This window comes from Brassica oleracea, unplaced genomic scaffold, assembly GCF_000695525.1.
Source record: "Brassica oleracea var. oleracea cultivar TO1000 unplaced genomic scaffold, BOL UnpScaffold00847, whole genome shotgun sequence".
Taxonomy (NCBI): Eukaryota; Viridiplantae; Streptophyta; class Magnoliopsida; order Brassicales; family Brassicaceae; genus Brassica; species Brassica oleracea.
In genome coordinates this window covers 40,387-54,466 of record NW_013617477.1, presented here as the reverse complement: position 1 = coordinate 54,466, position 14,080 = coordinate 40,387, and the positions used below count along the sequence as shown (strand labels likewise).

General features: G+C 36.2%; 4 protein-coding genes across 5 annotated transcripts; all 4 read left to right on the top strand.

Moving 5' to 3' along the window:
• The first annotated feature begins 2,487 nt into the window (after positions 1-2,487).
• LOC106320196 lies at positions 2,488-4,302 on the top strand. Its single transcript, XM_013758564.1, has 3 exons — positions 2,488-2,785; positions 3,423-3,649; positions 3,831-4,302. Exons 1-3 carry the CDS (start codon positions 2,621-2,623, stop codon positions 4,210-4,212), a joined length of 774 nt encoding a protein of 257 aa, XP_013614018.1. The 5' UTR covers positions 2,488-2,620; the 3' UTR covers positions 4,213-4,302.
• A 548-nt stretch (positions 4,303-4,850) lies between these two features.
• LOC106320197 (importin subunit alpha-1-like) lies at positions 4,851-7,061 on the top strand. The gene is made up of 6 exons (XM_013758565.1): positions 4,851-5,121; positions 5,206-5,526; positions 5,593-5,942; positions 6,024-6,102; positions 6,195-6,323; positions 6,407-7,061. Exons 1-6 carry the CDS (start codon positions 4,906-4,908, stop codon positions 6,911-6,913), a joined length of 1,602 nt encoding a protein of 533 aa, XP_013614019.1. The 5' UTR covers positions 4,851-4,905; the 3' UTR covers positions 6,914-7,061.
• Positions 7,062-8,014: 953 nt separating this feature from the next.
• On the top strand, positions 8,015-8,929 carry LOC106320195 (GATA transcription factor 16-like). The gene is made up of 3 exons (XM_013758563.1): positions 8,015-8,183; positions 8,264-8,401; positions 8,496-8,929. Exons 1-3 carry the CDS (start codon positions 8,163-8,165, stop codon positions 8,763-8,765), a joined length of 429 nt encoding a protein of 142 aa, XP_013614017.1. The 5' UTR covers positions 8,015-8,162; the 3' UTR covers positions 8,766-8,929.
• A 3,467-nt stretch (positions 8,930-12,396) lies between these two features.
• LOC106320194 (proline-rich antigen homolog) lies at positions 12,397-13,260 on the top strand. 2 transcript variants are annotated; one of them, XM_013758562.1, is made up of 2 exons: positions 12,397-12,743; positions 12,822-13,260. In XM_013758562.1, exons 1-2 carry the CDS (start codon positions 12,506-12,508, stop codon positions 13,049-13,051), a joined length of 468 nt encoding a protein of 155 aa, XP_013614016.1. In that variant the 5' UTR covers positions 12,397-12,505; the 3' UTR covers positions 13,052-13,260. The 2 variants fall into 2 exon arrangements, with proteins under 2 accessions (XP_013614016.1, XP_013614015.1); XM_013758561.1 differs by having other exon boundaries at positions 12,398-13,239.
• Positions 13,261-14,080: the final 820 nt, after the last annotated feature.

The following is a 14,080-nucleotide window of genomic DNA, read 5'->3' as shown; positions in this document are numbered from 1 at the left end:
ACAATTAATATTTTACCATTAGATATATTAAAATAATATTCTAGATCGATATTCAATTGTTAGTTTTCAACTATTACACGTTAAAAAATATTATTAAGTACGTTTTTTCTGAAAATGGGGTTTTATATTTTAAGTAGGTTATTGAAGTACTTTTTCTTTTCGTGAATTTATTCGAGATGAGATTCCGATCTTTTAAACTAAGATAATTTATGTTCTATACATAATTATTTTTTTTTTACATAACTCTAAAATCTCGGACTTGATTTTTCATATTTTATTAGTTAATTATGTTACATATAATAGAAATACTTACTTCGAACTAAAAATATAAAAACAAATCAAATTTTAAAATTAGTTATATATAATTTAATATACAAAAATTCACATACAAATAAAAATGATAAATGTAACAAATTTAAATATATTATCCGCGTGTAGCGCGGAGAAAGGATCTAGTATCATGAAAATTTTAAATTAAAAACTATTCAACCAATTACAAAATAAAACTATTAAATTTGATTGGTTACACAGTTTTTGATAAACTTAAAACTACTTAGAAATATGAGAACATCCTATATATTGAAACATAAAAGCTGCACGTCCGGGAACACCTCGTTCGGGTACATCCTCTGCATCATCTCCATCATTTGCTGGTTCAGCCTCCTCTGTGCCTCATAGCCCGCCTGTTGAGCCGCCATCTGGGTCTCTAACAAAGATATACGATCATCTTTGTCCTTCAACTGGGCCGTAAGTACTTCTGGATCAACGAAGGGTGGTGGTGCAGAAGAAGGGGGAACCGACCGGGTGCGACGACCCAAACCGACCAAACGTCCCTTCTTCTTTGGAACCGACTGAATAGAAAAAAGCCAAATTTAGAAATTTAAACCAAGAAATAAATGAATTGAACTTTTAAAAACAAAGAACTTACGGATTCAACGATTTCGTTGATTCGAAACCGGGACAAGTTGGTCGAAGCCGTCGAAGCGTCATCCTCGGTTTGAAGCTGAGACACTTCGTCTACCACCTGAGTTTGGACCAGGTCGACCACGTCCCTCACAAGACCGTCATCAATCTGGCCGGTCTTCTTGTTGGTATACGCCCTCCTCATTAGGGCGAGATCATCAACCGGCTCGCCATCATTTTCTTCCGCCTTGAAAAAAAACATAAATTAAAGAAACATTAGAAATTAGAAGAAATGCACATTAAATTAAAATTCTGAAACTCAAATAATTGAAGAAAAAACATTTGAACTTACCATGCGATCTCCCAGAGTGGCAATAGATTGAGCACCCAAGTTATGCTTGTAGATGCCCTTCCCTTTACGGTCGCTCCTGCGGTTGGTGGAGTTGGTGGAAGAAGTTTCTTTCGTCTCTTCCTTATCCCAATGCGCACACAACTCCTTCCAGACCGTGTCGTTCATCGACTTTGGTACCTTTTAATATAAAAAAAAAATAGTTTATTAAATTTAAAAATAGTTTAATAAATTAAAAAATTGTTTAATAAATTAAATCGAACCTTATTGATTTCCCACTTTTTCTTCCACTCGTGGATCTGCTTCCCATAGTTGTCCATAACTTTATGGACGAAGTGGTGATAGATAAAGAGCGTCTCATCGGAATTTCAGTTGAACTCTTGCTGAAAAAAAAACACAATTAGTAAAAAATTAATATTAAAGATTAAAAATATAAGTAAAAAATTAGAATACTTACATAATTGTAAATTGTAAATTTTAACAAACATAATTGTATTTACAAAAATTATACAACTTATAAACAACATTTAAGCCGTAGTAGTAGGTGACATCGACCTTGAAACGAACGTCGCTTAAGTGACTCTTCACGCGGTTTCACGTTGTGGTTAATTTGGAAACTCTTCACTATCTTTTTATTTATGGATTTTTTTGGTAGAATGGGTTAGAGTTGAGCCAATCACACTTTCTGTAATGCTCCAGACTCAACTTGGGGGACGTAAATTTGGATAAAGCTTATAAAGTTGTGAAACAAAGCATCTACGCGCCGAATTTCTGATGTTGTAGGAGATGGTGGACGGATAACGTGGGGGCTTAGCTAGTATAATGTCTCGGATGCAGCAACGGCTGGAGATTGCGTAAACAACAGAACATATCACGCAAGCCATGATTGTGTATTCTTAAGTAATTATTTATTTTCAGGATAAATGAAAATGTACAATAACACACTAAAAAAAAATGTACAATACGATGTTCATGTGTGAACACAAGATTGATACAAAGTAGATCATGTTCTATCAGTACGTGTACTGCATGAAAAGAATCATCCACCTATGACCACTAACGAACTCTCGTCACATTATATATTTTACACCTCATCGTCAATGGACATTATACCAAAACAATTTACAGTATTTAATCAAAAATATGAAAAGGAACCTTCGAATCTTTGGCTTTTAAGCAACCTTTGGCTGAAGCAATTCTACAATTCCCCTTTTCTTTTTAATATATTTTATCAAATATGCTCACCTTTTTCTTTTCCTCCCATTTTCAATGTTTCTCATATATAGATGTAAAACAATGCAAAGTATTAATTAACTTTGAAAAACATGAAACTTCGATTTTATCTATGAGACATTGACAACTGCAGGCATGTCGAGAACAAGAGTACGAGCTGTGACCCATCGAGATCTTGTTCCAAATCCTAAAACCACCGATCTCAGCAGCAAAACCGGTATTTTCGTAGTGGTTTTGACCATACTCTTTGGCCTCTCCTGCTTTGTTCTCTGTCTCTATGCCGAAGCCACGAGATCTCAGGTTCATTTTAATGGATGTACATACATTAAATTTCTCCTTTGTTTTGATCATTTGTTCAAAAAAAAATTGATTAATACTTAATATTCCTTTGTTTCCTACTATAGTTTTTTCTAGCTAAAAAACAAAATTAAAAAACGTGTTACTTTTTACAAAGTATCATATAAAATATAAATTAGATATTAATAAACCAATCATAAATAAGCATGCATGTTTGATTGATTACACTATATCTAATAAAAACAAAAATTACATAGAAATGTGAAAACAATTTATATTCTGAGACAAAAAATACCTCCAAAACAATTTATATTATTAAAAAAACTGGTTTACATCGAAACATTATTTATGACTTAATCTCCGGTAGCTCAATTAATTGGAGAGATTGATTTGATTTTATAGGTTTTGAAAGATGAATACTGTGTATCTGTGTCCATATTTGACACATAATTTCAAAAGGCCTAAAAGATGTTAAGACCATACTTACGTTATTAAATTATGCAATTGGGCAAATTAGGAATCTATACTTACCACATGGTTTCGATAATTAGGTTTCAGTCCATAGAATATAATGGCCATTACAGCCTTCTCCTCGGTCGGTCCAAACTATTTTTTTCATGGACTTCGCATTTTCATGTAGGCGACATGGGGAAGCAAAACGTGCGTGTACAACGGTAGCGGTAAAACACCGTTGTTGTGCGGTGCGATCGCGTTCGTGGGACTAGCGGTGGCGATGGTGGGCTTGCACATGTACTTACTTATAGCAGTCACCACATCGTCGCCTCTTGTTCTAGATACGTGGGATCCTGATTCTGTTCCTGCGAAGACACTAACTTTTCAAGCAGCCTTCTTCTTCGTCTCAACCTGGTAACTAGACTTGATTATTCTAAAGCCCCAATCAACGCTTGTTCCATTTTGTATATTTTGTAGCGATTGCACAATGTTTCTATTTATAATCCTAGGTTGATAATTTTTGTAATTATAGTACTATCTTTAGTTTTCATTTGTGTTTTTTTTCTGTTAAAAGTACTCTTTTGTTTATTCAAAGGCTTTGCTTTGGCGTTGGAGAGGTTCTGCTATTAGTGGCACTTAGTGTGGAATCAGGACATCTAAAGAACTGGTCTAAGCCAAAACCTAGTTGTCTAGTGATTCGACAAGGCTTGTTCTCAGCCGCAGGTGTGTTCTCACTCCTAACCGTCTTTTTAGCCACGGGACTTTACCTAACGGCTCTTCAAGCACATAGAATCTCTAAAGATCTTGAAAATACACATAGAGAAATTCTCGAAGCATCAGTTCTTTATGCATCTCCTCCGAGATCACCCACTAATCGGATGGGTACGGTGGCTCGAGAAGGTCCTGCTACCGTTAGAGATGAGTCAACGTCTTTAGGATACCTTGTTTCTCTAAAGCAACTTCCATATATAGTCTAGTGCTGTAAAATGTATATACTAATTCACACTGTTATATGGATAAATGTTATTTAACATTTTAAACATTATACCAAAATTTGTCTTGTAAGTGCAAATAAAACGAAATTTAAATTAATAATATTATTCACTGCGTGTTGTTTGCTATGTTTGGACCACACAATTAGAAATATAGCATTTCATTTAACAAAATAAGCGAAAAAAGGAAAATAGAGAAATACTATGAGATAGCACTAAAACACCTTTTCAAAATATATCTATATTTCCTAAAATAGCTTTAATAAAAAAAATTTAAAAAATTATTTTATATTTAGATTTGAGTTTATTGATTAGGATTTATGGTAGTAGTTAGGGGTAGGGTTAGAATAATGATTTAAGTGTTTGGAGTAATTTAGTCATTATATCATTTAATTAGTGCTATTTTGAAGATTTTGTTCTATTTTGTCATAAAAATAATTTGTTATCTTATACATTTGCCAAAAGTAAATATATTGAAACGATTTATAAAGAAAGATAAATAGAGAAAAATAATAATTAGAACTTGTTTAAAATTGAACCGTTAGTCGCTCCCTGCCCATTCTTGTATTCCACTCAATCGTAACAACCCCTTTTCCCTCTTTCACTTCCTTTCTAGGGTTTATTTTCAGTGAGTGATTCACTTTCTTTCGAGAGATCGAAGAAGAGAGAACGAACAATATGTCGCTGAGACCCAACGAGAAGACCCATGTCCGTCGAAACAGTCACAAGGTGGCTGTGGATACAGAGCAAAGCCGAAGAAGAAGAGAGTCCAATCTAGTCGAAATCCGCAAAAGCAGACGCGAAGAAATCTTGAAGAAGAAGCGACTCCATGTTACGCAAGAAGCTCCTCACGATTCCACTCTTCCTTCCCCCGCCGCCTCCGTTGATAAAATGGTAACCCTGAGATTAACGATCTCACGTTTTGTGATTCATTCTCCGTTGAATCTTGAGTTTCTTGAATTTGGTCTTGTGATGTAGTTGAGGAACCTCATTGGTCTTGTCGCTGGAGTTTCGTCGGATGACCCATTATCGCAGCTCGAGTCCCTTAACCAGTTCAGGCTGATTCTATCGACCAGCAAGAATCCTCCTATTGGCATGGTGATAGAATCTGGTGTTGTGCGTCGTTTCGTTGAGTTTCTTAACAAGGACGATTCACCTTGGCTTCAGCTTGAGGCGGCTTGGATTCTAACGAACATTGCTTCTGGGACACGTAAGCACACCCAAGTGGTTATTGATCACGGTGCTGTTCCAATATTTATCAAGCTTCTTGCTTCCCCTGATGAAGATGTCCGTGAACAGGTACTGTGTACTTATGTGAATATGAATCCTCATCATCCATATATGTGTTCACACGTTAGCTTGTAGGCTGTATGGGCGTTGGGTAACGTTGCTGGTGACTCACCACAATGCCGTGACTACGTTCTTGAGTGTGGTGCAATGATGCAACTCTTGGCTCAGCTGAATAAGCACTCTACGTTGTCAATGATTACAAACGCCACCTGGGCTTTGTCTAACTTTTGCCGTGGCAAGCCTAAGCCAGCGTTTGAACTAGTCTCACCTGCTCTCCCTGTATTAGAACGACTTGTTCATTCGGATGATGAAGAAGTCTTGGCAGATGCTTGCTGGTCGCTTTCGTTTATGTCTGATGGTGGAGAAGAAGAGATTCAAAGTGTGATTGAAGCTGGTGTTGTCCCAAGAGTAGTTGAACTTCTCCGGTTAGTAACTTCCTGAAAAAGATTTAACCTTTTGTTACATTTTTGGGTAATGAACTTTTGACAAACTTTTTTTTTTTGTAGACATCCTTGTCCAAGTGTGGTTTCTCCTGCACTTCGTACCATTGGGAATATAGTTTCTGGAAATACTCAACAGACTCAGGTATGTAACTCATATTCTATTTATAGAAACCTTCTTGAACACTTCTTTGAACTTACTATATTTATGGAAACCTTCTTGAACTTATTCTTTAGTGTGTGATCAATTGTGGAGCGTTACCCATTCTTGTCAAGCTTCTTACTCAAAACTATAAGAAGAGCATAAAGAGGGATGTCTGCTGGACAATTGCAAACATCACTGCAGGCATTAAAGAACACATTCAGGTGAGCAAGTCTCTCTTGCTTCATCATCACATGCATGAGTTTTTTTTTTTTTTTGCTTATAATGCTTCTTTATATGACTACAGTTAGTTATTGATGCAACTATGATTCCAAGCTTGGTACATCTTGCTCAATACGCTGAGTTTGACATAAAGAAAGAAGCTCTATGTGCAATATCAAACGCTACCAGAGGCGGTTCTCATGAACAAATCAAGTACTTGGTGGAGCAGAGGTGCATAAAGCCTCTATGTGATATCTTGGTGTGTCAAGATCCAAGTGTCATCTCGGTGTGTCTGGACGGGTTAGAAAACATTTTGAAGGTTGGAGAGGTGGAGAAGAGTAGAGGACATTTGAACTATTCTCAACTGGTTGAAGATGGGGAAGGGCTAGAAAAGATTGAGAAGCTGCAGAGTAATGACAACAATGAGATCTACGAGAAGGCTGTGAAGATTCTTGAGACGTGTTGGGTTGAACAGGATGATGATGAGGAGACACAACAAGAACAAGATGCAGGTGATGATGGTTCTCATCTAAGCATCGAATTTGGAAGGAAACGAGTTCAAGTACCTCCTGGAGGATTCAACTTCGGTTGAAGGTAATTTAAAACCTACAAACTGTAAAGATTCTTCTATAGGATAATATTAGAGTCATCATTGTTTTCTCACGGCTTACTTGGTCGCTAATTGTAAGTACATTGTCAATAAAAAAAAGGTGTTGAGGTTTAGAGACTACTTTGTTTTGAAGTTTTGGGGTTATTAATTAGAGTTGTTATCTGTATAAACTGCTGTTTGTTTTAGTTGAAAATATTTCATACAAAGTTACTCAAATCCATGAAATCTGATTGGTGGTTGATCATAGAACAAACAAAAGCTTTGTTAGGATAATTGGAAGATGAAGTCATTAGTTATGGTTATATATTGCTCTGCTTAACTTACATAAACTTCCTGCAAAACTCTAATGATAAATATTATTCACCTTACACCATTCAGAGAAGAGAGAGAGGTGGTCCAGGAACATGTATGTGTGTGGTTCCACTGGGGACAAATCAGTCGTCTCTTTCTTTCTTCCAATCAACATTTTAAAAACTATTTCGAGTATTGTCAGTCTTTGACCAGATAATTGATAATTCAACATTACATACAAAAGCACTATCTTATTTGGAACCATGCAGAATAATTATGTATGGACTGAATCATCCCTATCTACCTGGCCATACTCCTTACCACTCGCGCCATCTCTTTAGTTTGTTTGTTTGTTTCTCTATATAACTAATCCATCATTAGCATCTCAATGTCGCACTAAATCTTTTGTTTTACATTAGATCATCATCATCTACTTTTAAGTGAGTTGGTGAGCAATCACTCAGCCTCATTAAATACCCCAACATACAGTACTCAAAAAGTCAAATTCCGTAGAGATCATAATCAACGGCTACGATCTAACGCTCGTGAATCATTGGATCGAGACCACCGTACACTGTACAGTATGTGATCACACCGGTCAAAAGTGGCGCCCTTTTCTTTTCACCAACTCGAAAAACCTTTTCCTCAAAACTCCAATTTTGGCGGGTGGCTCTTTCTCGATAATAGAGGGAGAGTTCAAGGGCATTATCGTCATTTAACAACAAAATGCTAGGGTTTAATTTCGAACCAATTTATAATTGCGTTTGGTTTTGTGGTCATCCACGTATGTCGGTTCAGTTCTATTCTCTTTAAAAAAATCTCTCTCTCTACACTCTTCTTCACTCTCCTGCTGCTTTTTTTTTAAATTTCTGATCCTTCTGTTTCCCGAATAGACGTGATCAATCTCAAACCCTAGTTTCCGATCAACGGAAGTGGAGAAATGCTAGATCACAGCGAGGAGGTGAGTGATCGGCTCTTCCCGATCTCTGTTTCCGGCGATGATCCGTTGTTAAAGCTGATCGTTGATCTTCTTGTTTTCAGGAATATTCGGAAACAATGAAGAGAAGAGCTGGTGATGCGATCGAACAGAACAGGACTTGTAGTAACGAGAAGAAGACTTGCGCCGATTGTGGTACGAGCAAAACTCCTCTTTGGCGTGGTGGTCCCGCCGGTCCAAAGGTCAGAGCAATTAAACCTAACCGAGTTTGATCATTTAATTGTTTGGTCTGATCCGATCTGATCTGATGTGTATTGTTTGGTTTTTCTTACGCAGTCGCTTTGTAACGCGTGTGGGATCAGAAACAGGAAGAAACGACGAGGAGCAGAAGACAAGAAGCAGAAGAAAACAAACTCCGGCGGCGGCGGCGGCGGCGGCGGCGATGTGAAAAGAAGCCCTAAATTTGGTGAATCAATGAAACAGAGGATAATGGATTTGGGGATGACGAAGCGATCGACGGTGGAGAAGCAGCTACGGAAGCTCGGGGAGGAAGAGCAAGCGGCGGTGCTTCTCATGGCTCTCTCTTATGGATCAGTGTACGCTTAGGTGGTTTCTAGATCCCACCATTGAAGACGGTGGTGATTTTTGATAATAACAAAAATATTAGGGTTTTTTTAATGAAATTCAGAGAGTAAAGGTGGTCATTAACAAAATGTGTAATTTCTTTTTTTTTTTTGTTGAAATTGTTTGCCTTTGTGTTCTTTTTTTTTAATTTTCTTTTAAATTCTGAACATTAACAAGTTTTGGAGTTTGTAAGAAGACGAATGAAGAAAGAAAAAACTACCGGTGACCATGATTAACCTGGCTTTTTATACTTGGATTCTTAGCTTTGGTTAAAAACCGTTTCTTATTTTTTAACTGAGAAAAGCTAAAAACTGGTTATTAAATAAGAGATATAAAAACTGGTTCTTAGCCGAAAAGTGTAAAAAAAAAAAATATCAATTCATGAATTAAGAATTCTATCCTAAAAATCCGGATTAATCATGCTAGGATGGGTTCTTATCGGAAATTAAAAGTTAAAAAACAGTTTTTTAATTTTCGCTAAGAATCCCGAATTAATCATGGTCTAAAGACCCTCCAATAATCATCCTCTAAGCATCAGTTCAAGGAGTATGTTATGTTATTATTTTAAATTATTGTTCTGTGTTGCAATCTTGTCCTTATTATCTGTTAAGCACAAATCTTGTCAAAGTCAAAGTAATAATATTTAATACTCTTTGCAACGAAAAGAGTAAATTTTTTTTTTTTTTGATCAAGAAAAGAGTGAATTTAAGCCCTTTTTTCAGATATGGGTATCATTGATACCGTACCAAGAACAATCCTAATAACATTTGAAATATTTCTCTTTTCATCAATTCCGTGGGAACCAAACCATTCTGGAAGTATTAATAGTTGGGTTTTTTTTTGACATCAAAGTATTAATAGTTGGTATATTACGTATCAACATAAAAACCATATCATTAATATGTGTCCCGTAATCAGCTAACAAGATCTTGGTCTGGCCATATGAAATAGTATGTTTTTTTCTTTTATTAATGTGTATCACTACTAATAGTCAACCTAATTAAATGTGCTTCTTTGATTATAAATCAAGTCCAATCGCGCCACTATAGTACTAAAACCAGGCAAGCTATCAGAAGTTTTCTTTTGAAATTGCATATCATGTTTTCTCTCAAAAAAAGAAATTGCTTATCATGCTACCAGAGTTGATTGACATAATTAATTAGCACATGCTATGCTACCAAATTTTGAAATCCAATAAGGAATTTCAAATGGGTTCAATATTGATTTTATGTTATATAAACTGTAGAGGGCCTAAATAATAGAGAAACGGCCCAAGCTACATAGAGAAACTGTAGAGGGCATAGCCCAAAATGATGGTTTCTGAATCTAAACAATCCTTTTCATCCAGAGAATCTAGACTTTCTTGAACCTTGTCGGTACGGTTCTGTAATTCAGATCATCATCAAATCTAGGACTAGACACTTGTAGGATCTTTATCCGAGTCTGATCCGTTACCCGATTTGAACCTCTCTGAAACTTCAGAGTTTATGTTGAATTCAACTCATGTAATAAATACCTGGATTACCGCTTTTAGTTATCAATCACAAAACAGTAACAAATTAATAATAGTACTAGTAGTACAATTATTCTGAGTATATATTTACAGCCTTTTATATTATAGTACATTGAATTTTGTGTGTATCGATATTTACCTCTTTCATGCTCCTTCCATTTCATATTAAGTGTCGTTGTAGAAAAAAAAATTTGTTACAAAATAAGTGTCGTTTTCGATTTTTAATGCAAAATTTATTAATTTTATGCAGTAATTTATTTTTCTATTAGTTGAAATATGATTAGGTGTATAGGTAATTGTGTTTTTATATAGGAAATATACAAAGTTAATTATTTTCTTAATTTATATGCACAAGATCAAAATGACACTTAATATGAAATAGATCGACCACTGACTACTTTTCTTGTTAGAACTAATTTTACTGTTTTGTAACACTGGTTGGACCCATATTAACGAATAAAGTGTCCAGTGTCCACCAAATGCACTCGTGAAAAACGATGTTACGAAACCGAAAGAGCTTTGACAACTAAACCATTCTGCCTAAACGCAAATCATTCGTAGCGATAAGATTTTCTACGATTAAAATTGGAGGGATCGATGAGCAAGCAAGTGTGCCAAGTTACACCGAAATAGAGTTTTGGTAAGTGCAGTGAATGTGGAATGGAGTTGGTGGGCCCGTGGCACGCTTTTAAAGACACGTGCTATACAGCTAATATTTCATCTCCCCCTTCCCAAATCGCATTAAAAACTTTTCTTTTGCTTACTTTATTTTTTTTTTGAAAAAAAGTGTAGAAGTTGATTGTATGGACAATGAGTAACTCGTGACATTTAGCAGCTGCTACACCAAATTGTCTCGTATTGGTAGTCTTGTCAGTTACAACGCTACACGATTTGTTTTGGGCATTTTGATCTCTGGCCACATGTGAAACATGTGTGTGTGTTTCATTCTGCATCTCATTTGCTTCATTTTTATTCTCCATACGATGATAATTTTCACAATAACGAGGTGTGATCACAATAAGACGGTGTATATTAAAATATGTCTTGATTTACAGTTTTAGACCCCTTTTTGGTAAAAGTTTAGACCCTTAATTTTCATATTTGCAACGGCTCAGAGCATCAGTAGTGGTAGTTTTTAGAGCCGTCTCTGACCAATTAAAAAAATAAAAACAAAGAAAAAGAATGAAAGAGAGAGGAAATATGGAAGAAAGAAGTGAGCGACGTCCTTTGGCAGAAGTACTTTTTTTTTACATCCAGAGATCCAAATGTCATGTGCCTTGTCTCTATTAGCTATGTAAATTTAAAATTAAAATTAATAATTATCAGAATTAAACAACAATATAACTATTTTTTGAGAGACCTATGTGGTTTCTTTCCACCGCCGATGCTCTTAGATTCTATCAACACCAACTGAAAAGGTTTCAGATTAAAGCTTTTGAATTTCAAGCTACTCACCGAATTTCTCATATTATTTTAAAAGGTCTGTTGAAAATACGCTCACTCACACTTATTAAGTCAGGACTTCCGTCATCTTCACGTCTACTCTTGCCACATCATAAACCAAAGATCCAATGAAATACGCCCACGTGTGAAAGCTTGCAAAAAGTCAAGCCCCACGATAAAGACCGCCACATAATATTTTATTGGTTGAAGATTCGAAAACCTTCTTGCTTGCTCGGTTACTCGTCGCCGTAGTTGCCATGGACGGCGCAATCCTAAACATAAGCTAGTAAAATACTGGTTTATAGCTCTTAATCTTTTTTAAAAAAGTTAAAACATATACAACAAGCTTCTAATTTGAAAAGAAAATTATAATTATTAAATTTTTTTATTAAACTGTTTATAATTCTCAAAATTTCAGGACGGAACATCATAGTTACTACTGGACTGGATGGCTCACAATAAAGCCAAGACCAGATGTATTATCGTAAATTCCACGTTTCATAAGATTAAAATGACGCATATGCCCCCTACATGCGCGTATTTCAGTGCTTTTATTACAAAACCTTCAGTTAAAAAATTAACGTGTCGGCGTCATCTTTTCCAAATTTTCACTATTTTCTTTATTTAAAACACCTTTATTGCTGCAACAGAAAATATTAAAGAAACCCTTGATAAAAAGAATGAACACTCCTCTTCTAATCGTGCTTCTTCTTTTTCTCTCTCTCTCTCTGTAGATTTCTACACTGAAAATCAAGTTTCTGACAAAATGGAAGCAAACCAGTTATACGGTTTGTCTACGCTTGTTGTTATTCTACTACTGTCGCTGACTTCGACAGTGACATCCAAGGACGAGGTTGTTTCCTGTACAATGTGTTCTTCCTGCGACAATCCTTGTAATCCCGTCCAATCATATCCTCCTCCTCCGCCTCCTTCTCGTCCACCACCGTCTCCATCAACCACCACCGCATGTCCTCCGCCTCCTTCTCCTCCTAGCTCCGGCGGTGGTGGTGGTAGCTCTTACTATTATCCTCCTCCTTCTCAGTCCGGTGGCGGCAAATACCCTCCTCCTAGCTCCGGCGGTGGTGGTGGTAGCTCTTACTATTATCCTCCTCCTTCTCAGTCCGGTGGTCAAGGTTATTACTATCCTCCACCATATTCAGGAAACTATCCTACACCGCCTCCGCCAAATCCGATCGTTCCTTACTTCCCTTTTTACTATCATACGCCACCACCAGGTTCTGGATCAGACCGTTTTATGGGTTCTAACTCTGTTCTCTTTGCTCTTTTCGCCGTCTTCCTCTGTTTAGTGTGACAGAAAATAGTCGGAGTTGGCCGGAAAATACCAAATAATGTGATATATCTGATGCTGGATCCAAATGATCATCTTTTACTTTCTTTAACCTTTTCTTGTGTGAACAATTTGTATTTAAATTTTCTTGTTAATTAACATTTTGATTACTCGCTATTCAGAAATAAAGCATTGTTACTTTCTATGCGTTATTTATCTCTTTTCATGTACTGTATGGTTGATGTATTGCTCTTTAAATCGTTTACACTCAACTTATTAGTTCATCTTAGCATTATTTTTTCGGTTGAGCTTTATTAACGCCGAGAAAGCAAATTTCTTATCTCAACTCGTGCTAAACTGCTAATTAGGCCTGAGCATTTTAACCTGGACCCGAAGATCCAAATCAGAACCGACCCAAAAATATCCGACCCGGAACCGGTCCGAAAATTTACAATTACTTTTTGGGTCTAAATTTTTTTACCCGAAAGAACCGGAATCAGAACCGAAAAAGAACCGATCCGAATAGACCCGGACCCGAAAAGAACCGACCTGAATAGATCCGACCCGATAAGAACCGATTTGTATCCGACTTAAAAACATGTATATCTAAAACTATGATGTTTTTGTGTTCTATTTTTTATATATTATTTTATGATTTAGTTGAAATATTTTTTGTTAAAAACATTTGTTATTATTTTTTAACATTTTAAAGTAATATAACACTACAAGAAAACAACAAGGATTCTGAGGGAAAAAATCGTCGGAATTTCGTCGGAATATCGTTATTCCGACGACATACCGACGAAACAAGTCCTCGGAAATAATTCCTTGGAATTTCTTCCTTCCTCGGAAATCCCTCGGAATTTTCCGATGGAATTCCGAGGAAACAAATTTCCGAGGACATTCCGAGGATCACTAGTTTGTCGGAAATCTCCTCGGAATATACCGAGGGAGAACTTCGTCGGGATATTTCCTCGGAAGTTCATCGATCGATGCGTTTTTGGACATAAATCCATCGATCGATCTGTTTATAAAAAAACGTTCGGAATATAC

Excerpts from the sequence above, each read along its gene's own strand:
- LOC106320194 (XM_013758561.1), top strand. The coding sequence starts at position 12,506 with ATGGAAGCAAACCAGTTATACGGTTTGTCTACGCTTGTTGTTATTCTA.
- LOC106320197 (XM_013758565.1), top strand. The coding sequence starts at position 4,906 with ATGTCGCTGAGACCCAACGAGAAGACCCATGTCCGTCGAAACAGTCAC. Across the intron at positions 5,122-5,205 it reads CCGCCTCCGTTGATAAAATG|TTGAGGAACCTCATTGGTCT; the intron begins GTAACCCTGAGA and ends CTTGTGATGTAG. Across the intron at positions 5,943-6,023 it reads AGAGTAGTTGAACTTCTCCG|ACATCCTTGTCCAAGTGTGG; the intron begins GTTAGTAACTTC and ends TTTTTTTTGTAG.
- LOC106320195 (XM_013758563.1), top strand. The coding sequence starts at position 8,163 with ATGCTAGATCACAGCGAGGAG. Across the intron at positions 8,184-8,263 it reads TGCTAGATCACAGCGAGGAG|GAATATTCGGAAACAATGAA; the intron begins GTGAGTGATCGG and ends TCTTGTTTTCAG. Across the intron at positions 8,402-8,495 it reads GTGGTCCCGCCGGTCCAAAG|TCGCTTTGTAACGCGTGTGG; the intron begins GTCAGAGCAATT and ends TTTCTTACGCAG.
- LOC106320196 (XM_013758564.1), top strand. The coding sequence starts at position 2,621 with ATGTCGAGAACAAGAGTACGAGCTGTGACCCATCGAGATCTTGTTCCA. Across the intron at positions 2,786-3,422 it reads CCGAAGCCACGAGATCTCAG|GCGACATGGGGAAGCAAAAC; the intron begins GTTCATTTTAAT and ends ATTTTCATGTAG. Across the intron at positions 3,650-3,830 it reads TTCTTCTTCGTCTCAACCTG|GCTTTGCTTTGGCGTTGGAG; the intron begins GTAACTAGACTT and ends GTTTATTCAAAG.